Source organism: Platalea leucorodia (genome assembly GCF_965183815.1).
Source record: "Platalea leucorodia genome assembly, chromosome: 8".
NCBI classification, from domain to species: Eukaryota; Metazoa; Chordata; class Aves; order Pelecaniformes; family Threskiornithidae; genus Platalea; species Platalea leucorodia.
The window spans coordinates 2,316,539-2,343,810 of NC_138830.1; the positions used below are offsets into that span (position 1 = coordinate 2,316,539).

At 46.8% G+C, this 27,272-nt stretch overlaps 1 protein-coding gene across 6 annotated transcripts in view; it reads left to right on the forward strand.

The window, feature by feature from the left end:
* Positions 1–6,796: 6,796 nt before the first annotated feature.
* TBL1XR1 (TBL1X/Y related 1) overlaps positions 6,797–27,272 on the forward strand; it is a 120,543-nt gene continuing 100,067 nt past the window's right edge. For 4 of the 6 annotated variants that reach the window (XM_082319424.1, XM_082319423.1, XM_082319429.1 and 1 more), the window contains exon 1: positions 6,797–7,029. Coding sequence is in view for 1 of the 6 variants with exons in the window: in XM_082319428.1 (XP_082175554.1) it covers positions 8,055–8,061 (7 nt within the window). In the remaining 5 variants the exon portion in view is untranslated. Of the gene's footprint in view, positions 7,030–8,023; positions 8,062–25,748; positions 25,810–27,272 lie in introns of those variants that run through there. The other 2 variants (XM_082319428.1, XM_082319426.1) reach the window with 2 other exon arrangements.

A 27,272-nucleotide genomic window follows, 5' to 3' on the forward strand; every position in this document is an offset into this window, starting at 1 on the left:
TCCTAAGGACATAAAGAATAGCCCTCACATAAATAACATTAGCATCTTTAAAATACTTTATAAACACTAATTTACCCTCCCAATTTTCTCGTGAGATAGATAATGACGTGTTAACAAGAATATCATCAGCACTAGTAGCTGTGTTAGTCCTCTCTTTTTATAGAAGGAAGCTACTAAGCAGCTTGCTGAAGGCGGCGTGAGGAGGCTGGCAGGGCTCTGCGAGGGAGCAAACAGCCCTGGCGCACGTAAAGAACCTGAACGATGCAGGTCAAACGAAAGAAAAGCGGGGCTTTAAGTAGGGGCAAGAAAAGGGAATCCTCTTCAAGCTGGCTGGATTCCTGGGCTGCCAGGAAACATTAGAATAGTATGTGACAGAGATAAAGGTAAATACCGAACAAATATTATACCTTTTGTACCTTTATTTACCCTGCAGTAATTACACCGAGTAATGTAGATTATATTATGAATCACGATGACACTTACAATACTGAATTTTTGCAACCACATCCTGGCCCAGTGAGATAATCCGTTCTGATCTCAATACGAGAGCCAGATACGTCTTGCTGGAAACTTCAGAGGTGTGCGATAGCGGCTGGCACACACCCTTTTTCGTAACCTTGTTAAAATAAAACAAGTTTAGATTTGCTTAGCCATTGAAGGATGTAACATCTGAGTTACCAGCCTGCCGTGAAGGGAGCTCTGCCATAACCAGGGAGTTAACAGGGCGCTCTTCAGTATTTCTATTTCAGAAGTAACATTTTTTTTTTTTCCATTTTAAGAGATGTGGATATTTACATATCCAACTGGAAAAAAAAAAAGGAAAAAAAAAAGTTAAAACAATCCTTAGAGAGCGATGAAAGCCAAAAAATAAATTTGTTCCCATGTCTCTAACTCAGCTCGGTGTGTCTAACCTAATTACCGCAGGCACTCGAGGCAGCCTGGTCTTGCGTTGCTGGGTGTGCTCGCAGAGAGGTTGTTTAACAACAGCCTGCCTGCTGTCATGGTATCCGCCGTCAGAGCATCGCCTCTCACGGAAACAACCCCGGTTTGCGTTGAAACTACACCTCTGCACCTGCGGTAACTAAACCCACCGGGGTCAGTCCACGATGAGCAACAGGTTGCTTTCCAGAGTCAGGTCCGTATCAGCATCTTTCCGTGTTGTTCACTCATTTTTCTCTTCTCCACAATCGTGCGAAACATCCACAAATCCTCCTGGGGCCAGATTCTGGGTAGCAAAGGATGATCTTTAGGCACTAATCCTGCCGGCTGCGGGCCCCGGGACAGCTTTCACTTTGCCCTCCCTCTTGTGCCAGGAACCGCTTTGGGAGCCCCAGGGGACGGCGGCATCCTCTGCCCTCCGCGGCAGCCCTCCGCGGCCCCCCGCAGCAGCACAACCCATTCTTTGTCCTCTCCAAAAAAAAAAGGGAAAACGTGTCCCGGTGGGAGCGGCCGTTCCCCCGCGGAAGACAAGGTGCGGGAGCCCGCGCTTGAAGGGAGCTGAAGCAGCGGGCATCTCTTCTCCTCTGTTTCTTTCACTTTTCCTTTAAAAATACGTTCCTCTGGCACTGATTTGGAAGTTCTCCTTGGTGCGGCACGTTCACACGCACGTTTGCGCTCCTCTTAAAGCCTTTAGGGTATGCTGGGCCTCTGGGGAGGAGGTCAGCAGCAATGAGAGAATAAGGCCAGTGGCTTTGTTTGGTGAATATCCCCATCCCGCAGCAGCGGTTGTTAACTTTGTCATCTCTGGGCTATGTTATTTCTTGGGGGCCTGCTGGTAGCTTTTAAAAATTAAAGCGTGAAATCGCCCCTGTGCAGAAGGGCCAGGAGGAGCAGCCCGCGCCCCGCTGAAGCTCTGCGTACCAGGGAGATGCTAGCTGCCTCCCACGTCTTAACACCGCCGATTTACGGCAGCGCTCAACGTGCTCTAAGGAGCGTAACTCATGTCCTGAAATTTCTGAAAGAGCCACTTCACGGCTTTGGATCACGCAGTTCATCAACTGTCTGTGAATGAGGGACTATTCACCTGGTTACGGTGTTCCTCCGCTCCTGCTGTTTATTCGGGGAAGCAGAAGCCTCGGAGATCGATCTGGGCAAGTGTATCAATGAGATGACTGTTTTGGGATCGAATCTGCTCCGCCTTATGGAGTCGCACAACGCATCTGCGCACGTATACTTTAAAGCAACTGACGAAAATAAAAAGTAGCGCGACAGGCATGTTAATCACCAACGTGTTAGATGGTTTTTACCACGTGTCCGCTGATCGATTACTGATGGATTTGTACGCCAAGGTAGTGGCAGATGCTCCCTACTCAGAAACAGGTCCGTTTCCCGGCATGTCCTCTCCTGTAGAGAGCTGTTGTCAGGAGCCGCAAGAAGAATAAAGCCAGTCCCTTCAAACTGGTGAACTTCCATTTCCTTTCTCCATATGCGCTACGTAAAGACAAACAATTTAGTTTTTTTTTTTAAACTTGCTATCTTCCTCACATTAAAGGAAAAAATTAGTTTTAGAGCATGAAAGCCACTGGCCTCAACTGTTCAGTGCTCCAGATTGGGAGCTCGCAGACACAGGGAGGTCACGGGGAAACTGCTAGGGTGTGGGTGTCCCTCTCCCTCCTCTTTCCTAGTTTCTCGTGGCGTAGCAGCATTATTAGGACTAAAGGTGCCTTTGTGGTTTACATTAATCCACTTTGGGACAAAAGCTGAAAAAAGCATCTTCGTGGGGAATCAGAACATCTGTGTCGGGAGCCCGATTCCAGCACCCGCAGCCAGGGCGCTCCCGCGGTGGGAGCCTAGCCGTTTTTCTATTTAAGTCAACAGGGTTTAAGTCCCGCTTGTTTAAATATCAGGTTTAACTGGGGCTTGCCTGCATATCAAAGGCGGCATGGTAATTTTTACGAGGGAAAGGGTTTGCCCTGGTGCTGGCCAGACTTGTCCCTGCTCTCCCTGTTGCACAACGCGGTGCTGAGTCACCGCCGTTTCTCACCCGGCGAGCGCTTGCGTTTTCTTGGTGCTGCGTTTGCACAGGATGGGGTCCCGTAACGCGTGCCGTGACTGGGGGAGCCTCTGCGTAAACAGGAGCTAAAAATGAACATGGCTCGCCGGTGGGCACTGCCACGAGTGGCAAGTTGCGCTCTGGCACCTAGATTGCGTGGTGGACCGGGCTTGAACTTGCTTTTCTGCAGTCAGTCGTCCAGTTCCTACCGATGTACTGGCATCTCACTTGGCCTTCAGTCTCACCCCAATCTGCAGAAGATTTATGGATAGATATTATATAGATTTAACACAATACCATGGCTTTTATTATTTGCTGGAAAATGTTAATAAAACCCAGGTATTACAGATGCATTTTAATCCCTGAAGTGATTTTTGAGTAGAATGCATGAATTATTAATTGTTGTTATTGTTATTGCAGTGCTTACCTATCTCGCAGGACACCGTGAGGATTAATTAATTCTTGTAAAGATGTAAAAGGCCATATAGGTGTCAAGGGTTATGACTAAAGTGCTTTGAAAATGGAAACCACTCCGTGAGTGCCAAGTATTATTATTTATGGAGCCCGGGCAGTGTGCTGGGTGCTGTGCAAACACCGGTCCAGTTATTGCAAATATTTGCTTATGTGTGCTTCGTAGGCCGAGCGCTCGCTGTTACAAGTAATTTCAAGTATTTTGAGGCTGTGTCTTACAAATATGGCCGTGAGAAGACTTTCCAGTAGTTGGGACGACAGAGCCATGGAACGTGAGCAGCCATGTTACGAAAGCGCGCTTTTATTCAAACACGTGGATGAACCAAGAGCTCAGATCCAGTCCAGTGCTGCATGCAAAAGTTAGGGTTTCGTCCCATCTTTCTCGCTACTAGGAGATTTTGGGAAAGGAAACGTAACAACGGTTATTGTTTAAAAGTGCCTCTCCCAGCTCGAGGCAAAGCCAACTCCCTAAGCTCGGCTCACTCGCTGAGCAACCCGCCGTAAACCATAACCTGCTCAACTGCCCTGCGTTACCCAACATCCGTTCTTGGAAACCTCTGAAAGCGAGAGCCTCCCTCCCGTACGCGCTGGAAGCGGCCCCGGTAACTCTCAGCCCAGCTGCGTATTTGGGCAACAGAACTACGAAGTCTAAGGCTCATGGCGGAAAGTAAGGCCTTCGGGCAGCCCTGTGAGGTGTTGGCCTTCGGAAAGAAAGGGAAGCCAGAACAAAACAGATGGGGTAAAATTATTAAAGCATAAATCTGCCAGAATGCACTTTGTAGATTCTCCAGAGCAGAACGTATGCTCGGGTCATCACCCAGTCGAGTACATCATCACGTTAAAACCGAGAGCCTGGCACCCCGGAGTTGTGACTGAGCATTTGGGGAACACTAGACGATGGAAACCTTCAGCCAGATGACGTCAGTTCAGCGCGGTGTCGCTGCGCAGCAGATGGATGGGAAAACGGCGCTCGTGGTTCCCGTGGGCCAAACAATGTGCGCTGGAAGGGTTTTCCCTCCGCCGCTCCTCACGCAAGCTTTCTGAACCTTACGCCTCCCGTTCCTACGCCGTGGACTTGTCGCAGCTCCTCCCATACCCCTCCTCAAGGCCCCTGGGGTCCCGCGGTCCCCTACAAGAGGTCCCTGATAAGAGGTCCCTTATATTTTTCCCTCTTGCCTTAGGCTACGTGCACACTCGCATTCACCCCTCCTCCACCCACCATTATTGCTTATCTTCTTTTACCTGGGAAATAAATCATTCAGAGCATCAAGAGGTTAAACTCCTTCAGAAGCGTGGACAGATCTAAGATTATAATGTAGGAAGGTGTTAATGTGCCTTTGCCACCTTTCCCCCCCCTTTTAAAAGCCCCAACTTTCAGCAATGTGGTCAAATTTTGAAATTGGACTGGTCTTCAAAAATTACTGCATCTGTACATAGGTAAAGCAGACAGCCTACACACCATTACTGAGAAGAGAAAGTTGCCCACTTGGACCATCAAAATCATGACAGAAATAAATGTTGACCAGCAGGTGGTTTGCAATTACAAATATGATCCCTGGCTTTCCAGAGAGACTTTGGTTTCTGCACGTAACTCTGGCCTCTTCAAGCAAACGGACTGAAGGCCCAGGGCTTTCTCAGAATTAAATGATTTTACAATGCAAAAAAAAAAAAAAAAAAAAAAGATGTGTTTTCTGCAAGTCTTTAAATAGTATTCTTCATAAAAGATGGAAAAGTGCACGGGCCTGCCCCTGAAAAAAATGAGCACTGTGAGGAGATCCTGCACCCAGAGACCCACCCATCTGCTTTCATCCAGGCTTTGTGGAGTCGAGGGGTCCCGCCTGCTTGTGCCACGAAGCTCAGCTAGGTGAAATCTGCCTACGGTACGTCCCAGGCGTTAGGCTGAAAGCAAAATCCACCCTTAACTCCAGAACTGATGCCTTGGGACAAGCATAATTCTCCAGCAATGCCGGGCTCTGTCCACAAAATAAAAAGAAGAAAAAAAGAGCTACATTTGTGGCCCATCTCTCTACTTTCCCGTTTTGCCAGCCGCAGTAGAAGCCAAGGTCTGCAGAAGCGCGGTGATGCGGAGGCCCCATCGGGCAGCATCCGACCCGGGCTCGGGCGCGCGGGGAGCCTCGGCACCGGCGGGAACGACATCTGATGTTGCCGTCGGGTCCGTGCGTGGTTTGCGGTCCGTCATCGGGACTCTGCCTGAGTGCCAATGTCCGGACGCGAGAGCGCTGGAGCAACGCCCGAGAGCGCGAAACGCTACGGCAAAAACGTTTTAAGATGGGAAGGACTGCCTGGTGATGGACGTGGTTTTGATTGACAAAGCTGGCTTTAAAAAAAATAGACAAACCTGCGACATAAATGATAGCATTTCGAGTCTAAAAACGAGCAGCACCCAGGCAGGACACAACGTCATTACTGTGGAGGATCGCTGTCGTTACATAAAGCCGCAGGGTGGACGCGGTGGTGGGGCCGGGTCCCCAGCGCCAGGCACGGCTGCTACAAAGAAGAAGGGAAAACGCCAGCGTTCAATCCCGCATCCACATAACCGCGCGGGGCAATTCATGCCTTTCCTAGGAAAACTTCCAGGCCGGGGCCCGCCGCGCCCCCGGCTCCCACCGCCGGTGCCCCGCAGCCGCCGGCAGGCCCGGGCGGCCTCCCCTTCCTGTCAGGGCCGCGGGCGGCCTCCCCGCAGCCGCCTCCCCTCACGCAGGCCCGGCCGCCGCTGCGCCTGCCCGGAGAGCGCGGGGCGGGCGGGGGGGGGAGCGGCAGGCAGGGAGGGGGTGCCCCGGCCGCCGACCCCCGCGCTGCCAGGGCGGCGGGCTGCCTTCCCCGGGGCGGCCGCCGCAGGCCGGCCCCGCTCCTCCTCGCCTGGCCTCGCCTCCCGGCTCCTTCCCCGCTTCCCTCCCTTCCCTGCGCGGCGGCGCCTTCGCGGGCGCCCATTTCCGTGCGGCTGGCCACCCGCTCCCGCGCGGGGCGTCTGAGGGCCGCTGGCTGCTCCGAGCCGCTTGGCTCCTTCCCTTAGTAACCGCTTCCACATTCTGCCTCGATCCCTCCTCACTCGGAATCACACGCACACACATATTACTTTTTTTTTTTTTTTTCTTCTTTCCTCCCCCCCCTCCTTCCTCGGGACTTAATCTCCAGCCCCCCCTCCCCACCCTCCCCTCCCCCCGGCCGCTGGCTCGGGATATAATTGAATATCACAGCGCTACTCGCTGGGCATTTTTTTTTTTTTTTCCTTCCTCCTGTGTGTGGTGGTGTGTTTTCCCCCCACCACCACTTTTTTTTTTTTTTTATTTTTATTATTTTTTTCTCCTCCTCTTGGTGTGGACACCTCAGCTTAAAAAAAAAAATATATATATATCTATCTCTCTCTCTCTCTCTCGATCCATATACGCGCGTACACAGAGGGGCAGGCGCGGAGAGCGGCGCGGATGTGTGTGTATGTATACATGGCTGTATAAAAAAGCCGGAGCGGAGACAAACGAGGGTGAATTTCTGGTGCCTGCGCTGCCGGGGAAGGGGGGAGCCGCCGCTCCGCCGCCGCTCGCAAGGTAAGGACCGGGCGCTGCCCGCCGCGGGGCGGGGGGGGGGGGCACGGACGGACACACGGACACGGGGCGGGGGGGGGGGACACACACACACATGGGGGGGGGGGGGGGGGGAGTCCCTGTTTGTGGCGGTTGGAGGCGGTTGGGGGATGGGCACCCGCCTAATGCACCCCCCCCTCCCCTCCTCCCCCGTGTTTTTTTCTTTTAATTAATTAACGCTTGCGGGCTCTGCGCTGCGCGCGGGGTGTATTTTTAAATTTTTAAGCGCCCTGCCCCCACCCGGCTTCGTTTTATTTTATTTTTTTTATTTTTAAGGATTTAATCGGGGTGGGGGGGGGGGGAAGGGAAGCGGCCTCGGCAGCGAATGGCACACGGGAGCCATGGCGAGCGGCCTATTTTTAGCCCGATTTGTGTGAAGAAGCGCCTTCCCCTCCCCCCCTCCCCGCATATTTACTTATGGGGGGGGAGGGGAAGGTGGGGGAGGGGAGCCGGGCCCGGCTGGGGGCGAACTCCGCCGGGTGGGGGAGGGGCGCCCGCCCTTCCCCCACCCGGCAGAGTTGGCCCCCAGTCCTTCGTTAGGGGGGGGACCCACACATTATTGATCAGTTTTCCCGCAAAATTTGAAGGTGGAACGTGAAATAACCCGGTTTGGGGGAAAAACAACCTTTTTGTTTGTTTGTTTTTTGGGGTTTTTTGCACTTCCCAAGGGCTCGCTCTACCCGGGGTTCCCCCCCCCCCCCCCCCCCCCGTGCAAACTGTGCATTGCATCCCCTTAGGCTTGATGCAATGTATACATTGTCTTGCTAGAGGATATAAGGTCCTGCAATAGCACGGCATGGGGCTTGTTGTTATTGTGGTACCCCCGAAGGGGTTAAATTTATCGTGTTCTTCCAGGTGAATTTAATCTTTCATCACCGAATTTCCTTTTAAGGCAGCTTGAGAGGATAAAAGTCCCCCCCCTCTGCTCGTCTTTTGCTTTATCCCCTGAAACTTTAGATGTGCTTTATGGCAGAGGCTTGTTGCTGCAGATGACACGTGAGTCTGGAGGAAAGTTTGGTTTGTAGGTCGCTGTGTAGGAAAGTGAAGTTTGCTAGTGAAGTTTTTACTACTCTCCAGTGTGCTCGACTTCCTCCTTTTCCTGTCTGTGTAAATCAAATTCCGAACTGATTTATGGGGGGGGATCACAAAACGTAGTCCTCCTTTATTATTAAAGCATGGGAGGCATGATCAGGAGAACAAAGTCTTTGTCGCGTAAAGAAAAAAAAAAAATATATTGTGGGCTTGTCTGGTTCTCTTTCCTGTCCTGCGGTGCGAAAATAAATGTCTGGGGATGTTGAGCGTATGAGCGAGGTCCTTCGGCGTTGGCGGTCTCTACCCTTCGGGCGTTCACCGAGGCTGTGGTTTGTGCCCTTTGGAGGGAGAGAGAGGGCAGCGTTTGCGGAATCGATGGTTTGGGGTGTGAGTTGTACCCCGGCTTTCGGGCGCTTTGGGGCCCTCGTCTTGCTCTCGGCAGCCCGAAGGCTCGTCCGCATGAGGCTCACGCTGGATTTGGGGCCTGCCTTTGGACTCGAGTGTGTTAACCGTCTTTTTCAGAATACATTTCAAACGAGGACTGATCCTGCAAACTCTTTTATGTGCCCTTGAATTTAAGTAAGCGGGGACATGGTCGTGGATGAGCGTATGAAGGGTTTTTCCTCTTAGCCATGGTAAAAACGGGCCGCGCTGTTACGGTGGTGGTGCTTAGGGTGCAGGTGCTGCCCTGTAAATGATCATAGCAAACTTTCTGTGCTTTCTTGTAGTGATTTACCCCCCCCCCCCCCCCTTTGCTTTTGGTGAAGATCTAATGGAATACAGCGTATCGTATTATTTACCTAAGATCACCTGAGCCAGTACACTGCCGCTGTCTGAAGTTTTCTTCGTGGAAGGTGGATTTGTCTCCATGAGAACGGGGCTCGTGTGGTGCTGTGTCTTGGGAACCTGGTGGCACGCCTCCCAAACTGTTATTGAGAACACCTGGACAATACTTAGTTCTCACTCCACGAGGAAAGGGGAAGGAAATGTAATTTAAATGCATGAAAGCAGTTGGGGTTTGGCTTTTGGGCTTTTTAAATTTTTTTTTTTTTTAAGACTGTGCAAGAGTTTATGATTTTTGCTCATTTAAACGTGCACAGCCATAATGCGTGTGCGTAGCATAAAGAATGCAATAATTACAGGAGGTTCTGTTGCTTAAGCTTTTTTTTCCCCCTTCAAACAGGTAGTTATGACTTTTTTTCTCCCCCCCTCTGTGAGTGTTTTTTATATGGATACTTCTTCCAGTTTTGCTCTCTATATGGTAATTATTGATGTTTGTGTAATGCTTTGAAGTTGTAAGGCACGGTTTAAGTGCTCAGTACCCGACAGCAGTACTTCATAGTCATTTTCCCATCATGAAAGAGTTTGATGCTAAAAAGTGCTACAGCCCTAGGCATAAAGAGGCTCTGGATGGATTAGGGGAAATGGTCAAAATTGCTTATAATGTTGTTTTCAGGTAATATTTTTTAGTTAGGAAGAACAGATCTGAATAATGTGAAGCAAACTCAGTTATTTTACCTAACTTGATTTTGGTTCTGGAATTTAATTTAACATGGACTTCGCATTTGAGTCAGAATGTGTTTGCTGTTATAAATTTTGTAGCGGCAGTAAAGACCCACATCCTACAAGGATGTAATCGTGCAGAAGTCAGGAAGTCCTGTGAAGAAACACGCACAACTTTGTGAACATCAGTGGTCTAGTTCGGTTGAATAAGCTCTGCAGATGTCTGTGAAGTTGCTCGCAGAAGCGAAATGTGTTTTGTGTTAGCGGCGGGCAATAGGATGCGAATCTTTTTAATGACACCGGTACTTTTTTGGTATCGCAGCACTGCGAAGCGTTTTGGGGAGAGCTGGGGCAGGCGTGACACCTTGCCTTCGCTAATCCTGTTCCTCGGCTCGGCCGGGGTCCCAAGGGATAGCCACCCCCCCAGTTTTTGCTTCCTTTGCCTGTCTCTTCCATCCCGCCCTGGACCCGCAGCCGTTCAGGACCGTGGCGCCCGCGTGAATTTTGACACCTTGTTGGAGAGGATGCTACCGGCCAGCGGAGGAGAGAGAGACGCAAACCTGCCGCCAGCTCTTTCCCTTCTGAACCGGGATAGGGAGGTCGTAGAGCGGTCCCGTCTCCCTTTCGGAGAGGAGGGCGAGGACAGGGTGTGCTGCAGGACTGTGTTGTGTCAGTACTCAATATTGCCATACCGAAATGTGTCACACTGAAGTACAACTCCTTTTCAATCTAGTTCATGTTGTTTACGTTGAGAACTGTGATACTGTTATGTGTACTGACCGTCCTTAGTGTGCGTGCGTTTGCGCATGCGCGCGCGGAGTATAGGGTGTAATAATGGCTATGTATTTAAAGCTCTAAACATCAGCTCATGCAAGTAGCTGCAGGTTGGGTGAGAAGTGAAAGTGTGTATGCACACTCTGTAATTACGCCGGTTCAGCTCCTCCAGAGAGTGGCTACTGCGAGAACATACTCATTGCATGCTCATTTTTAAATATAAATGTCAGTGTTTGTGTTAGGTGAAGAAGTGTCAGAAGTTTTCCATTAGGAACTATGATTGGCAGCTCTTTTCAGTGTTTTTGAGTTGCGTTGCAGCATTCATGTAATACCTTCAAATTAAGAGGTGATGAAGAAACCATTCCGATGTTCCTGCTACTGATGGAGCTACCCCTGTCCCAAATCCATGCAACTTTCTAAGCACTGCGGTATGAAGTTAGGTGGTCTTAATTTCCGTAAAGTAGCTTAATGGGAAGAGTGGCTTTGCTAGAAAAAGGTTCATCCAGTGATCCCAAGCAGAGTAGACGGAGACCGCTTCATTCATCTCATGATTGGTTTCCTCCGAGATAATGTATGACAATGAAATGAGGAATAAGAAATACCTTTTCGGATGAAATTGTAGGGGAATAGATTGGCTTTGTTTTTAATTTTGCGAAATTGAATTAGCTAACTTGAGGTAAAAAGTAGTGAAGACGAGGCAGCGTAGTTGTCACTTCATCCGAGTTGATGGGTTGAGTGAAAAAGTACGGAAGTCTGGTCTAGAAATCACGCTGCCAGTTTGTGTGAAAACTGCGAACTACTTCTCCTCGTTAGGGTTCTGCCTTGTGGTGTCTAATCCGAGATGAGAAGGCCCTTTTCTTCCTTCTCGTAAGGAAAACAAAGCTGAAATTGTTTATACAAAATGCCCTGGAGTCTCCATGGCCGCGGTTGAGCTGGAAGTTGAGTTTTCCTTTGGTTCTGAAGGATCTGTAGAACCGTAACTCAGCTTATCTTCTGAAATATTGATTTTTAATACTTTACCACGTGGTTTTCTGTGACCTCCTTTAGACTCTCCTTCGTATATTGATAAGGAGCCTTAAAAAAATTCTTCCTTGATGAGAAAGAAGTGGTCATTCCAAGCTGGAGGATGTGTAACCGCAGGGGAAAACGCACGCACCGGTCGGGTGCGCAGGATCTGGCTGGCTTGGCTAGCCAAGGAGTGAAACTGCAGGTGCTGCAGCTTACCCCTGCTCGCTTGCTTTCTGGGATGGCTGATGGCCAGAAAGACTTTTGAGAATATTTTCTTTACCTGTAGAAATAATAGTAAAAAGGCTTGGTGAATTGGTGTAGCTTTCTGAAAAACCTCCTGAAAGAACCTCCGAAGCGATGAGGAGGAGTTTTACAGAATTGTCTCAGCCAGCGTATGCGGCATCTTTCAATGAGTCTGGGTCTTTGAATGTAAGTGGCGTAATTCAGTGCTGCGCAGAGATACTAAGGTCCTTCTGAACACGTTAGCTCGAATACCAGAAGCAGCATACCGAGGTATGCTATCAGACTAACCGGTCCTTTTTTTGGGACGAGCAACGCAAGCGGCCTGGGCGTCAAGGCGGTCGCGCTCGGGCCGGTTCCGTGCCCGCGCGTGGCCCTTCGCCGTGCTGCCCGTGCCCCGCGCGGGGTGGCGGGAGCGGATAGCCGGCCCCCCGGCTTCGTGCCGTCGTTCTGCTGGGTGCAAACAAGACTCTTCTTAAGACTATAGACTGGCATCTGCGAAGTAAGATATTAATAGTCATATTTTCAGAGATGCTGAGTCCCCACGGTTGCATGTGAAGTTGGCAGTCTCTGTGTGTGCTTAGCATTTCTAAAAAATCAAGTCTTGCGTGTGGTTTGCTGGCTTCTGCAAACTCCTGTGAGGGTGTAGTTTCTGTTTCTTTCTGGGAGCAGTATTAGTAAAAGGCTATGTTGTGTACTCCGACTTGTGTTTATTGTTGTAATTCTTGAGTCTCCATGTTGCAAAGGAGCAATCTTGTTTATTAGTAATGTCTAGCAGTAAAAAATCAGGATCATCCAGAGAAAAAACAGTTGTTTGTTTTTTTTTTTTTATTCTTTTATGATCTGAGATTCAGCTCAATCACTGTTCAATGTAAGCGTGTATTGCAGAGATGCTCTCTACAACCGTGTGCCATATGCAGCCCCGCTGAGTGTTATTTCAGATCGCTGGAGGTGCGTTACTAGAAGTTTTAGCTGCTGTGGTGTGAGTAGCAGCCCTTCCCTCCCTGCAGCCGGACGGTAGTTTTGCCAGCCCGGCAAGGCAGGCAGGCGGCTGTCTCTGCAGCTGATGCTGGTGCTCCTTTGAACCCATCGGTGGGTTTGGGGAATGATTCGGTCGCTTCCCCAGCTTCATGCAGCGCTCCTGCCGAACCCCACTGACACCGGGACGATGGTGGGTTTTTTTATGAATCGGGACTGTGAAAGTGACTCTGGAAACTTTCCTGCTCCGTACGCAGCTACGTGCCTGCTGGCAGCGACTGTAGAGCATAGAGAAAAGATCTCTGTACAGCCTATTCGTGGAGCGTTTTTCCAAGGTGATGAGTTAAGGGTCAAATATTTACTATTCATGAAAATGTAGTGCTAAATACTGCGCCCAGTGCCAAAACCACAGAAACTGTCACGGTTTAGAGCCCTAAATATAACCTATCCTAAAAGTTGCATCCATTTGACGTTAACAGTGTTAAAAGTTCGGGCTCTTCACATGGGTGACCTATTGCCGGCAAACCCTGAGCTGGTAATTCATCTGATTGCCAGCACACACGAGGCGAATTTCAATCCCCTGACGGTTCCCTAAAAGTACCAGGCAAAGAAGAGAGAGTTTGGTTTCCTGGAAGGAGTTGTCCAGGCTGGCCGAGGAGAGGAATAACAAGTTTTACAGCTCTTTTGTGTTTTTTTGGACAGGCTGATTAATGCTCGGGTGTCAGCATGACTTCTGAAAATACATTTTTTTTTTTTTGCCTTGTAAAAATAGCAATAAGAAGATTTAATTATTTTTCATTTATCATTGATATTGGTCTAACTTACAGTCCTGTTGGAACAAATGAGAATTTTTGCCATTAGTTTCAGCAGTTGGGAGAGCGTTAAGTGTGGCTGAAAATGTTACCTTAAAATACCAATTGATCTTAACAGAGATGAGTCTGTCTGGTGACCCTCCCCGCCACTTCCAGGTCTGTTTATCTCCCAGAAAGGATGAGAACTTTTCCTCTTTTGGGTTAAGTCTAAATTTGTGGGAAAAAATAGTTTTGATATTGCATAGACCTATGGGGGGAATAACAAGAGATCTGGGTCAAAAAAGTAGGACGTGCAAGATTTAGAAGCTGTTGAAGTGTATTTATTTGTCCTATATTAGGTTAAAGGAAGTATTGGTGCTTTCAGTTTGGCAATATGTCCTTCAGTCTGCAGTGTTCTGTAAAGGGAAGACAACTGTTAAACAATGAATCACAGATAATTTTTGTATGGATGTCAACATTTTTCTCCAGTGCAGAAATTTTTGCTTGGGTATTCACACAAACATGCGTTCCTAAATACGGACTCTTAGCGATAAATTTTAATTAGGAAGTGCTTTGTAAAAATATGGATTTTTGCCATGATGATATTTGTGAATCTGTAACGTATTTACTTTGGGGTTATGTTTGTTCCGATTTCATACTTTTTAATGTACTTTTAAAGCAAAGTTAGCACAGATGTGGATGGAGGAAAATGAGGACCAGTGTTGTCCAACCATCTATTAATGTTGACGTCAAATAAATTGTGCTAGAAACTTATCCTGTGTAGCCATGGATTAGCTGTTTCGTATAGCTAACGCAGCAGAGCTGGGGTTTAGAGAAGCGGGGTCCGTACTCGCTGTATAACGCGAATGTTTTTCTGATGCAGACGTGGTACCTGATTTTTCACTTTATTTCAAATGCACAACTAAATTTTGCAGTCTGGTGTGTCTTATTTGGCCTGTAAATTTCTAGCGCCGTGTCAGATGAAAAAGGTCAGGAATACGAAACTTCAGTATGTTGAATAGCGATAAAACTTAAACAAAAATACAACGAAACAGCCTACTAAGCAGTTCTGGTGAGCTTAATCTGATGGCAAGAACGGATATCTAAATGTAGCTGACTAATAGAAACCAACTCTTTTTTTGACAGCTTTCACCGTTATAGTAAATATTTGTCAGAATTGTTTGAGTTGTAAGAAAAATGCTTTGTATTTCGGTGACTGTCTTCCAGGGCAGATTCTGAATGGCTGTTGATTACATTAGAAATATCAATGTGTTTATCTTACTGTTGGCAAAGTCCGTGTGAGTTGGTTCCTCTGCTGTCTACACATGCAAGGTTATTTTGATATGGATTATTTATTTCTTGTTCATCAAGGCCCTTTGTAAGAGTCTTTCTTACAGTACGTATAGTACACACTAAATACATTAGAAATGAAGTTCTAAGAGTCTGTTCCATTAAAACCAAACAAAAAGCGGCCTTGACCGTTGGGTCATCCCATTGAGATGCCCGGGCACCGCAGCCCCCCCAGATGTGTTAAGCTCTGGTGAAATAGATGGGTGTTGCTTATGTCTTAAAAATGAACCCTCTGCTCTCTGTGTGGTTCTGCGGGCTGGTTGTGGAAGCACCAAACTGAATATTCCCATCAGTCTCCTCCCGTGGTCCCCACGCCCGTGCCCACCACAGCCATGGTCCCGTGTTCGAGAGATACTGTATGTACGGTATGTACTGGGGCACAAACCTGGACTTTTAAAGAGCCTGTGTGTATTCACGGAAATGCTAAGAAGAATTTAAAAAATTACATGAAGGATAAAGGGATGGAAACTTTCAGAAGTAGCCAGGGAAAACACTGTTGAGGTGTTGTGACGCGGTCTGTGACGCTATGGATGACTTCAGACGAGAGACTCGGAGGGTGTGCGAAATGCAGCGTCAGACTCCGGCGAAGAGTACGTCCCTTGTGTGGGCTGAGATGCTCTGTTGTTTTAAATTGCCGAGAGTGCCGGCAGCAAGGCTTGTGTATGTTGGACATCGCTGAGGAGCTCCAGAAAGCTGCCTTGATGGTGTTAAAATACATAAAATCTTATTCGCGTCCTTTGTGTGCCTCCCACTTTCCCAGCTGCGGTTTGTAACTACCCGCTTGTGGAACAGAGATTTTTCAAGGTGAAAAAGAAATGCACTGTTTTTAAAAACACACGTTCAGAGATCAGATTAGTCAGATTTCATTTGCATTAACGTTACTGTAAATGGTGAAAGTTTGGCACTGTAATGGACTTCATGTGCCTGTTGCTGCCTACTTTTATTTGTTAGTCTGGTGCTGTTGGGCCTACTGCTGTTCTGTGTGATTAAAGTAACCCCCCCCAGGCCCCCTCTGTGTAATTAAACACAAGTGGTGCAAGATTGTACTGCTTTTTTCTTTCTAAAATTCACCCCTTCCGCCGGTCAGTATGGTCGTGCCCTCTCCTCTGCTTGGCTCTGCTTCCTTGCTGGTGCTGTAGCGTGAATGTGGCAAATTAATGGAATATGCCGGGGCGTTTTGTCTCAGTCCTGACTGTTTGCATCGTTTCATTATTATCGCTTCCTAAGGCTTTATTTGATTTTTCTAATCTCCCCCCAGCCGGTTTTTCCCTTGGGCTTTCTCTCTTCTTTTTGTCATCTTGGACTTTCTTTTGCGTTCTCCCTATCTGTTCTTTTGTCAGGTCTTTAAACCAAATTGGTGCCTTTTTGTTTCTGTTCTCTATCTTTTCTCTGCTTTCTTCCCCTTTCTTCTCACTGTAGTTGAGTTTACATATAGGGCTTGATCCTAGGTAGCCTTCTTGAACTGGAAGGTTAGATGGGTTTGGGTGGCGCAGCCCCGGTCCGTGGTGGAGCGAAACGTGCCCAGAGAAGGGCAACAAAGTTGGTGAAGGGTCCAGAGCACAAGTCCTATGAGGAGCGGCTGAGGGAGCTGGGGTTGTTTAGTCTGGAGAAGAGGAGGCTGAGGGGAGACCTTATTGCTCTCTACACCTACCTGAGAGGAGGTTGTAGAGAGGTGGGGGTCGGTCTCTTCTCCCAGTATCACCAGTAACAAGTGATAGGATGAGAGGAAACGGCCTCAAGCTGCGCCAGGGCAGGTTTAGGTTGGATATTAGAAAAAACTTCTTCACCGAAAGGGTGGTCAAGCATTGGCCCAGGCTGCCCAGGGAAGTGGTTGAGTCTCTATCCCTGGAGGTATTTAAAGGACGGGTAGAGGTGGTGCTTGAGGACATGGGTTAGTGGTGGCCTTGGCAGTGCTGGGTTAACGGTTGGACTCGATGATCTTAAGGGTCTTTTCCAACCTTAACGATTCTGTGATTCTATGAAACCTGCCGGGCTGCTGAGAAAGTCTCATTTTGCAGGCCGTGCTGCGGGGAACGGCGCGGAGGGGAGCGGGCCGAGGGCTGGCTGGGACAGGCAGCGGGGCGGCAATCGGAGTGGACAGATTTGGGCAGCGCCTGTATTTGATAAAAATCATCCTGGCTTTAGGCGTAAAACATCGATTGAAGTCTTGATGAAGTCAGAGGGAGGCTTTGCGGGGAGTTGGTGTGAGTGTTTAGTTAGTAGAAATGCCGAAAGCTGAGGAAGTTTGAATGAAAAACTCGGCGTGCTGTGAGGTTAGCTTTGGGCTTTTTAACGTAAGGGATTTTATGCCATAAATTTTTATTGATGTTGTGACTTAAAATTAGCAAAAACGAAGTCAGTCGTGGTGAAATCAGTGGCAGCCTTATCGTATCGTTTTTATTGTGGGCAGCGTTGGCAAGTCCCATACCCCGTTGTTCCGGGTGAACGAACGCCGCGCTGGGGCCGCCAGCGGGTACGTGCGCACGGCCGCCTCTGTCCCGTGCTGCGCAGATGGGCGCGCGGAATTGCGGCTTCGCAGTCAAAGGATCGTCTTCAAAGAGTTCACGTCTAGGAACTGCGCAATATATGAAGTTCTCTGTTGCTTGATATTTAAGCACCATTTTTATTTGGTGTCTTGTTGTCCAGAACCTAAGAAAATAAACGGAAGAGAATAACGCCTCATAAACTCTTGTACCGTGTTGCCCAGTGAAACCTATGGATAGCAGGCTTGTATTCTGTCTCTGAAGTAGCTGTGCTTGGGACAGAGAGAAGGCAAGATGTGCTTTTTGAGAAAGTCAGTAAAAGATTTTTTGCTTGAACGTCTTTCAGATGTAAGCCCTTTACCACCAAACCGTTGACGCTTGAGATGATAATAGCGAACCTCGTCTCTACTGAAGTCACAGTTGTGTGGATCACCTCTAAATTGCTGTTTATTGCCTGCGATCAGGATACGTGTAGTGTAACTAAGATGGATGCAATAGAGGCTGGCTGCAGGAGCAACCTTGGCGCGTGGAGGCTGTGGCTGTAGTCATCCAGCCCTACCTGGGGGAGGGAGTCCCATTGAAATTGCTGTGAGTTTTGCCTAAGGACGAACAGAAAGGTTAGCCTTCCCTGCCTACAGAGATTTTATTATGTTGTTGTTTTTAGCACATATTAATAATGCCGCTGTAGGTCATTGTCTGGTTCAGTATTTTTGATTTGTAGAATAAGTTTTTCTCTTTCCCAGCTCATAGTCTTGCTTTTTCCTCTTCACAAGCTGGTGCTTGCAGTGTATTTTATAGCAATACAAGAGCATTCACCAAAATGGTCTTGAATTGTCAGAGCTCCGTAGCGGGTATTCCCAGGATGCTTTTGTATGAAACGGCACGAAAGCTGGTAGAAATCGTCATAGCTCTCTTGCTGCGTGTCAACCATGTCAGCTGTGTGTCTGTCTGCCCTCTGATATTAGAAGACTTCCCCAGTTTTGGTGGCTTACAGGCAGTTTGTAAAATACTGCTTTAATTTCAATACAGAACGAATGGCAAGCTTCTGGCATCCTAATGGGGGTACTATACAGTAATGGAATATATCCTGTGGATTACTGTTCAAGGTTTTCAGGCTCTTTTTTGAGCACGGCTGTAGTTTGTCTACACAGTCCCTTCATAGGGACTACTTGAATAGAGGGAATTATGGAATTACGTTCTGATTATAAATTCTCTCTCCAAATTTTCACGGGCTTGTCTAGCTCCGTGGTGGATCCCCAGAGACACGCCTCTGCTCCCCACGCCCACAGTTTTGCTTTTCTGGGTTGACCTGATACACCTGTGTGTAACAGATAACTGTATTTACTTTTAATTCACATCACTGAAGATTTTCTGTCCGCATAACGATTAGGACAGAAAGCTGGTGTCAGGATTATCTGCTCTTTCTGCCACTGTGTGACCTTAGCAAATGGATTAACAAATTTTACCCATGCACCAGTGATTTAATACTTACCAGGAGTTTTTTCAGACCAGTTCAGTGCCCTGAGATCTTCTGGCGAAAGGCCGCGTAGCAGTGTAAAGTGGCTTTTGTTTTATTTTTCAGCCTCTGCTTGCTTGGAGTTTTTCGTTTAGGCAAGTGCTCCTTTTGTGTTCGTAGGTTTTCTGCTTGTCACCTAGTTTTTCCTTTATGTTGGACAAAATGTGGCCCTTCACATTGGAAATATTTGCTGATAGTGCCCATACGTGATGAAGAATCATGTTGACATCAGGCTACTTGGTTCATAAAGTTAGTCGTGTTTGTGTCCTTGGTAACGTGGATATGCAACCTTATATGAAGTTTTAAGCACTTTTTCCAGACGCCAGCAGCGCTTTAGGGGTGGGGAAAAGGCTGAACCTTGTTGGCGGAGCCGCTTCAGGGGTGGGTTTCGGCGCGCAGCTAGGCGAGCATCACGGCGGCGATGGGAGCGGGGTGGTGGGAGCCCCGAGCTGACCCCGCTCGCGGCGGAGCGGGGACGCGGAACGAAAGCTACAGGTGGAGCTCTCTGAACTTCTACTGGAAATAAAGTTTCTGTCCTCTGCCACGGTTTATTGACTCCTCCGCCATGCCGATACAGTGGTTTATTGGTCCTACAGACATCATCTCTGGAAGGATTGTGTTGAAACCTACTGCTGGTTTGAGGAGGGTATTAAAAGCCAAGTGGTTTTGCTGAGCCAGTTGACAGCATGACGCCGCAAACGCCTGTGCTGTTACCACGAAGGTGGTGCTAAACTATAGCTTATCCATAGGAGTGAACCTATCTATAGTAGGTGAGGGCGGGCCACGGACTTCTTGTATCAGCTTTGCTGTCAGACCGAATCTCCGCAGGCTGCAGCGGGCCAGCTCGTAGCTAAGCCAGTCTGACACCAGCCTTTCGGCGCGTAGTGATCGCGTTACTCATACTGTCTTGGCTGCTTGGATTTGTCCATAGATAAAGTAGGCATAAGCGGTGACATGATCTTTGTCAGGTGCTTACAATTTCATTTGGGCAAGTCTTCCTTAATAGCTTCCTAAATGATTCTTGTTTATAAATTTATAGTTAAGCAGATTTTTTTTTTTTTTTTTTTTCCATACAGGCTTGTAAAATTTTTTTTTTATCCCCTTTACTAAGAACCAGTGGTATTTTCCTTGTCAGAGCTGCGTGCCCCGGGCAGATCGAGCATTGCAGGTCTTGTCATGAGAAATGCTTATGCAAGGTGTGCAGTCCTAACGTTGGACGTTGCGTTGTCTTGTTTTCATATGTTGTTTGGATGTTTTTCATCTGCTGGGAAATGAAACTTTAGGGAGTGTTTTAATTTTGGGAAACCACTTCAGTTTGGGAATATTACTTAAAGTTGTATACATTTGGGTTTTGCTTTGTAAATCGTGCTTTTATATTGTGACTTTTATTTTTCACCATGCTCTACGCTGAGAAATATCCGCTGGTTAATTTAAGAAGAAAATCCTGCTAGCACTTTAATAAATCGCTTAAACTTTACAAGAATGTATTTACACTCACTAGGTAGCATGGCTTGAAGTGAAAAGCGTGAATTTACAGTGCGTTTGCATTTTTTTTGGAATGACGCCAGAAGAAAAGTGTCTCATTTCTGTTCAGTTATCTATATATCAGCAGATATAGCTGTTGGTGTAGTCGAGCCCTAATTGTTAAAAAAAAAAAAAAAAAAAATCACTTTCAAGTGTGATCCTTGGGTATTTTTAGAAGAGCTGAGTGAAGCTCTTTCTTAGTTGAACCGTTTTCTTGTGTTCTGAGGCAGTCTACATGTTCTTCGTAAGAAATATATTATTGCTCCGTTGAAGTCAATTCAGGTTCTCTGGAAATGATCCAACCTTCAGGAAAGAAAAATATTAGTGTGCGTGTTGAGGGAAAGGGTTTCCCTTTATTTTGGAATTTGCTTGTCATGTTTAGCAAGTAAGCCATTTTCAGATGCATTAAGGCTCTGCAAAACTAATTTTCAGGGCTGACAGTTTTCTAGTCTTGGGTTAAGCGAAAAGATTTAAATTTAATGTTTCCATTTTTTTTTTTTTTTTGTTTTAAATAGCTAGGGATATGTACATTTGTTCAGTTATAATTTGAGTGCCATGCATGTTTCAGGAGAACAGAAAAATGAACCGTTCAAAATGATGAGGACGACGGGGTAGCGTTTTTTTTAGCCAGTCATTTGTTTCGGTGTCTGAAATGCTTTGTTGCCAGTTTAAATGTTGAAATTTATGGAAGTAGCCTTTGCTTGGAAGTCTTAAATATTTGCAATGTGTTGTTTATTTGGTTTATGAAGTTTTGTGCTGTTTGAAGGCTGGCTTTTATTTTAGCTATGAGTTTTGGCAAAGCACGTTCTAGCACATGTAGTCAGTCATGAACAAGCTAGAGACCACTAATGTTTTAGTCCTGCGGTGATATCAAAGTGTATAAGGTTAAAATTAAAACTGTCTGAATGTCTGTCTGTGCGCCTGCATCTTGGCCCTCCGCTCCCCGGAGACCTTCAAGACGCTCATGTAAAAATTCTGTGCCTCCTATCATTAAAGCAGTGACTATCTGAAGTTATTACGACTTTAAGCTTTTAATTGAGGGGGGTTTTGCAGGTTTCTAGGCTTGGTTTATGGCTGAAGACCAGCGCTGCATGTACAAACCTGGCTGAGCGGGCTGCCCGCTCTCCAAAGCGCATGGAGCTTCAGTGATTTTTGCTCTATTTAACGGGCTTCGCTCGGGCGGGCAGGGGTTTGGCAGAAGGCTGCCCTTTGGTAGCTGTGCGCAAGCTGGATCCTTTAGCAATGGGTTTCCGAAGGCTACAGGAGGGTGGAGGCAAGGTGGAGGGAAGAGGAGCCCCACCATCAGGGACTTTTCTTTCGAGGCTGGTGAAGGGCCTGTGCGAGATGCCCAGGGAGGCGGGAGCTGGGTCATGCTGCTGCTGCTGCTTCAGCTGGCCCAGAAGAAGTTTGACGGGGAGGACGGTCCAGGCGGCCTCCGGCCCCAGTTAGCAGGAGAAGGGGCTGGAGCCTTCCCCAACAGAGGGGTCAGCGAGCATGGGCTTGGGCACCGCGCTTCTCCGGGAGGCTGCCGCAGCGGCGTGGGACCTGCCCTTCGTTTGCTCCTCTCCTCCGATTTACCTACCAAACCGATGGGATTCTTCTTGCACCTGTCCAGAGCGGCTTCTTTCGGTGTTGGTTCTGAACCAAATGCCATCTTTGCTCCCTGTCATTGCAATCGTAGAGCTGTAGTTTAGAAATTATTAGTTGTTTATTTTTTAACATTGATACATATATTATTTTCCTAAATACTTTGTTTAGACTTTTAACGTCTTAACCAGCTGAAGTTTTCAGTCATTTTGTTTGGAACTAATTCTTCCTCAGGCAGAAATCAGACCTGAAATGTATTCCTCTAAAGTTTATGAAGGAAAAGCTCTCTGGTAGCATTTCTGAGTTGTTGAGATTAGCTCTGGATTTCCAGATAATGTAATTTTCTGTTTTAAAAGAGCTCCCCCCCACCCCAGCAAGCCCTAAAGTATTCTTTGTGTGAATGTACTATATGATCTCTAATTATATGATCACATACCATTCCACAAATAGTGCAATACAATAGCATAGAATTATTTCTAAGATCTTGTAGAGGTCTATTCAGTAGACTACCTTAAACCCTGATCTTGCAAGTGTTTTGTGTAAATCGACTCCTCTGCCTCCCAGAAGCGGTGTTTACTGTAGCTCTGCCTTAAAGCCCGCGTTCAGAGCTCGTTATAGAATCAGGGCTTGGGATGTCAGTTCTGAAAGTTGCCATTTAACTGCTCTTATACAGCATATGCATATTAAGCAGGATAGCAGAATAACAGTGAAATTGCTCACCTAGGTCTGCAGATGAATTACCATAATTAACTGCTTCTTCCCATGAATTGCACCTAACGAGGGCTGTGCTGTTGGCTGAAAATAAATTGCATAATGCATTACTGTTGACTACATTATTTACATACCTTAGAGAGCAAATGGTCTAAAAAGTCTGCAAAATAAGTGCTGGACCATTATGAAAATGAAACGGAGGAGGGAAAAAAAAAAAAAAGAAAGAATCACAGATAAAACATGGTGTAGCCTGCCTTCTCCTGGGTCGCTGAAGAGTACTGTATCCTATTTGCAATGTAGTGTGTGACTTCATGGTGACATATTTATCACATCGCATTGCATAATGTACATGCGGAGAAAGCAGAGTTAGAGCTGTGCCCACAGCCTTGGGCCTGCTCTTAAGAAGAGTGTGTCTGTGTGGTTACAAATTGCTAAAAATGACATCTATTTTTTTTCTTTCCTGCATAACTGTGGTCCCAAAATATGCTAAGTCAGAAGCAAAATGTGGGTTAACAAAATAAATTATAACCAAACTGGATGATTTTTGAAATGCTTGCTGTTCTGTGTTTACCTGCGAAGCGTCCTTTGTGTGACTGTCGTGTTGTGAGCCAGTTCAGGATTTCTAGGCTATATTCATGGCCTATTCTTCTTAACATCTTATTTAGCCAAGAAGTACTTAAAAAGCACAATATTTGGATCTGATATCCCATTTTCATCACGTGGAATCCTCTAAGGCCCTGATTATTGATGCTTATTGTAAAAGGTCGCTCCATTTAGTCTGGAGGAGGCTGAGGGGAGACCTCATCGCTCTCTACAACTACCCGAAAGGAGGTTGTAGAGAGGTGGGGGTCGGTCTCTTCTCCCCAGGAACAAGCGATGGGACGAGAGGGAACGGCCTCAAGCTGCGCCAAGGCAGGTTTGGGTTGGGTATTAGAAAAAACTTCTTCATCGAAAGGGTGGTCAAGCATTGGAACAGGCTGCCCAGGGAAGTGGTTGAGTCCCCATCCCTGGAGGTATTTGAAGGACGGGTAGAGGTGGTGCTTGAGGACATGGTTTAGTGGTGGCCTTGGCAGTGCTGGGTTAACGGTTGGACTCGATGATCTTAAGGGTCTTTTCCAACCTTAACGATTCTATGATTATATAGAGATTCCTTATGCTAATTTACCAGAAGAAACACGCAATAAATACATGCGTGAGCCACTCCATGCATGAACGCTGGCAGCACCAAAATAACTGCAAGTGACTGAAGATGGGCTCAACCAGAGGTGGCGATTGGCGTTCAAATTTGCCAAAATAAGGCTTGCGTTTTCCATGGGTAAAAGCCAATCCGGAGTTGTAGACCTTGATTCCTACTCTTTTCAGGTTTGCTTTAGTCTGGGACTTTGATTTGGGCCTAATCTCGGCAATCATTGGCAAAACTTGAAAATACTCTTTGTTCCCTGGTGTTTTAAATGGAGAAGGTCAGGGTCTCCTGCGCGTAGGGTTGTCCACCCCGCTGCCCCCGTAGCAGGGCTTTCCGAGCCGGAGCTGGCGACTCGGGACGGGGCAAGGGAAGCGGCAAGTGGGGTCGTGGCCCTCGCGGAAATTTGGTTGTTGGTGTGACTGCTTAGGGTTAGGGTCCCAAGGGAAATGTGGTTGCACTGGGGAAAAGCTTTGTCGAAACAACGAAGCTTGGGAAATGGCATCACATTTATTTTCGTGTAAGCAGGCTGAAATATTTCATGATAAGGTTTGTATCGAATAGACTCCCTTTTCTTGCCAGATTAGCTGGAATAGGTCAGCTGTTGTGGTAACAACAGCAGCAAGGAAAACTAGTAAGTTGGGGTTTTTTCCTATTAAAAAGCTTTCTTGAAAAGCTTTATTTCCTGTTTGAGAACACGTGCTTGAAGCTTGGCAAAGATGCGGCCTTTGTGTCGGGGTGGGGATGTTTTTGGGTTTTATTTTTTTTTGTGTTGGGTGGGGCTGTTCTGTAAAACATAAGTCTGACATAGACAACCTTAATTTTTACATTTCTAGTACGATAGACTGTCCAGGCTAGTGAGTCACTTACTGCAGGGGTGCTGTGTGTGGTATTATTAAAAAGCTATAAATGACAAAACAGCACCAATTGGTACACAAGCAAAAGTGTAAAGATAGCAGAATAAGCTTTGAAATAAAATATGTTAATGTTCATCTAATGTTTGTGACATACGTAACAAATTATGAAAAAACATTTTTTAATGAAGATGAAAGGATTGAGATTCTTAAGCATCGGCTGGTATAAGAAAGAACTCTAATTTAATATATTGCTTACCTGATGGATGCTTCCCATTCAGTTTTCTCCAGAGTTTCAGAATGCTTTCAAACACTGTTGCACAATATAATTCATAGTGATGAGTGATTAACACTACTGCAAATATGTCCTGTGCAAAAAATAGCACAGAAGAAAAGATTCATTGGTTTTGGTTTGGTTTTTTTTTTTTTGGGGGAGTTTTTTTGGGCGTTTTTCTGTTGTTTTGTTTTGGGTTTTTTTTTGTGTTTTGTTTTTGTTTTTTTTTTTTTTTTGTCTGCTCTATTTATGGTTTTTAGAGAATGGTCTGAATTTAATTTATGGAAACAAATTGGAGATTTCCATGGAAAAGCTGTGAGATTGCAGTGACCAGAAAGGGACTCTGATTACGGTCGGTACAGTCCTCCAGGCACACGGGGAATCCCGAAGGCGCTGCTGAAGGCCGGAGCCTTTGCTGCTGTCCTTCTCCTGTTGTTGTTTGTCACTGAACTTCAGAGCTGTTATTTAGGAGAGAGGGGTGTTCGGAAAGGACAGCAAAGACCTTGGAAACGCTCTGCCAGGATCTGAAATCTGAACTGGGGTGTTGCGAAGGCATATTTCCTTTTTGAGGACTGGGAGAGGAGACTGGGGCCGAAAGAGTACAGAGGAAGGGGAGGAGTTGCATTAATTCGCTTGCTTTCTCTTCTCTTTCAAAGCCTATCTCGGAGCATATTCATCTCCGAATGCTCTGAGCACCGATTAGTGAATGCGTTAAGTTCAGTGCCCTGCTTTAACGTGGTAGGAACTTCACCAGCTTCCTATTTCTGTTTGCTAAGAAGCAACTGCTTTATGGTCACGAGCGTGTGACGGAACACTGCCGCCTGATGTGGCACTGCTCGTTGCCTGTGGGACAGCGGTCCGTCAGCGTTGTGGTGGCACGGCGGGGCTTGGTTGTGCGTGATTGTCGGCAGTTACAGCATCAGGAAAAAAAATGAGGCGGTAGGTGAATGGATACAGGGAGATGAAAGGGTGGATGGAAGTACTGCTGTTGGATGGTCCGGGAAGAGGAACGGTCATTTCAGTAACCTGTAGCATAACTGTCTTCAAATTTGTTTGGCTTTTTGGTTGGTTGGATGGGGTTTTTTGTACGTCACAGGGAAGTTCTAAGAGAAAGGACTCGAAGGGAAAAAACGAGCGAATTTTGTGAGAAGCCTTGGGGCAGTGAGAACCTATTACGAAGCATGAGTAGAAGGGGCAAGGCTTTACGTTTGGGGTATAATTATGGGTATGGAACAATTGTAAATTTGCAGGTGAGAAAATACTCTGCTTTGCATCATAGGCTGGCTAAGTCCCAGCTGAGCAAGGATGGAATTTGTCTTGGCTAACATCTGTTCCTTTCTGGAATAAGTGGCTTTCGAGGCAGGGATTAAATTTGAATATGATTTCTGTTTACCTCAATCTATCTCTTTTTTATGTATTTTCAAAATGTATTTTATTTTATTAGATTCAAAAATACAGGCTACCTATGCAAGCTGCTGGCTCCTTACATAAGTAATCATATGATAAATACAATTAGATTGAACTTCAGCAATATTGAAATCACTTCCATAGGAAGCTGGCTGGCTGCCTGGACGCCTGACGTCACCTAGGAACCACACACTCAGTCTTGGACAAATGTCTTTGGCACAGGCCTGTGAAAGTCACTGTGGTTGGGATCTGGGTGGAAATAAGCTCTAAAGTCGGAGCGTTTACACCTAATGCCTTCCCAGGCATCTCCACGCCCTTAGGTACCTTCCGACGTATGTCTGAGTAGCCCCGCTGTCCACCCACGCAGGGAGAATAACGCCAGTCCTTAGCCTTTAACCTTTCCTTCATATGTAAAGAGCAATTTCCATTCAGCCTTCCAGGCTCTTGTTACATGGTGTAATCATCTGGGATAAGGACTCGGTTGTGGCCAACGTAATTCTCGGTAAACAGAGACAGGGAATGATGTCTCATTAAAAAGTGTAGTGTGGCAATACAAAAATCATGTTTATTACCAATTCTAGAGTTGTATAAATATAGATGCTAGACATCTGCTGAGTATTGCTTTAGTAGAAATACTGAAATAACTTTTACTCAAGTTAATAAATCCCGGAGCTAGGAGGGAAGGTGGTGAGATGATGGGTAGAAGCAAGGCAAATGAAATGAGCAGTGGAAATCAAATGATGGGAAAGTTTTTTTTGCATATATATTCACAAGGAGGTAGTTGCATAACAGTATTCAATGTTTTAAGGATTTTTATCTGCTTATGCTTGTTGAAAGGGCGTGACGGAATAAATGTGACGACTGGAATCCGTGCATCAGGCCACTAATTGCGCTTTTCCTTTCGGTGGTGAGCATCTGTTGGCCTGGCGGTGGCGAGAGCCGCATCCGCAGGGCAAGCGTTGTCCGACCCTGCGGAGCTCCTGTACGGTCGGGTC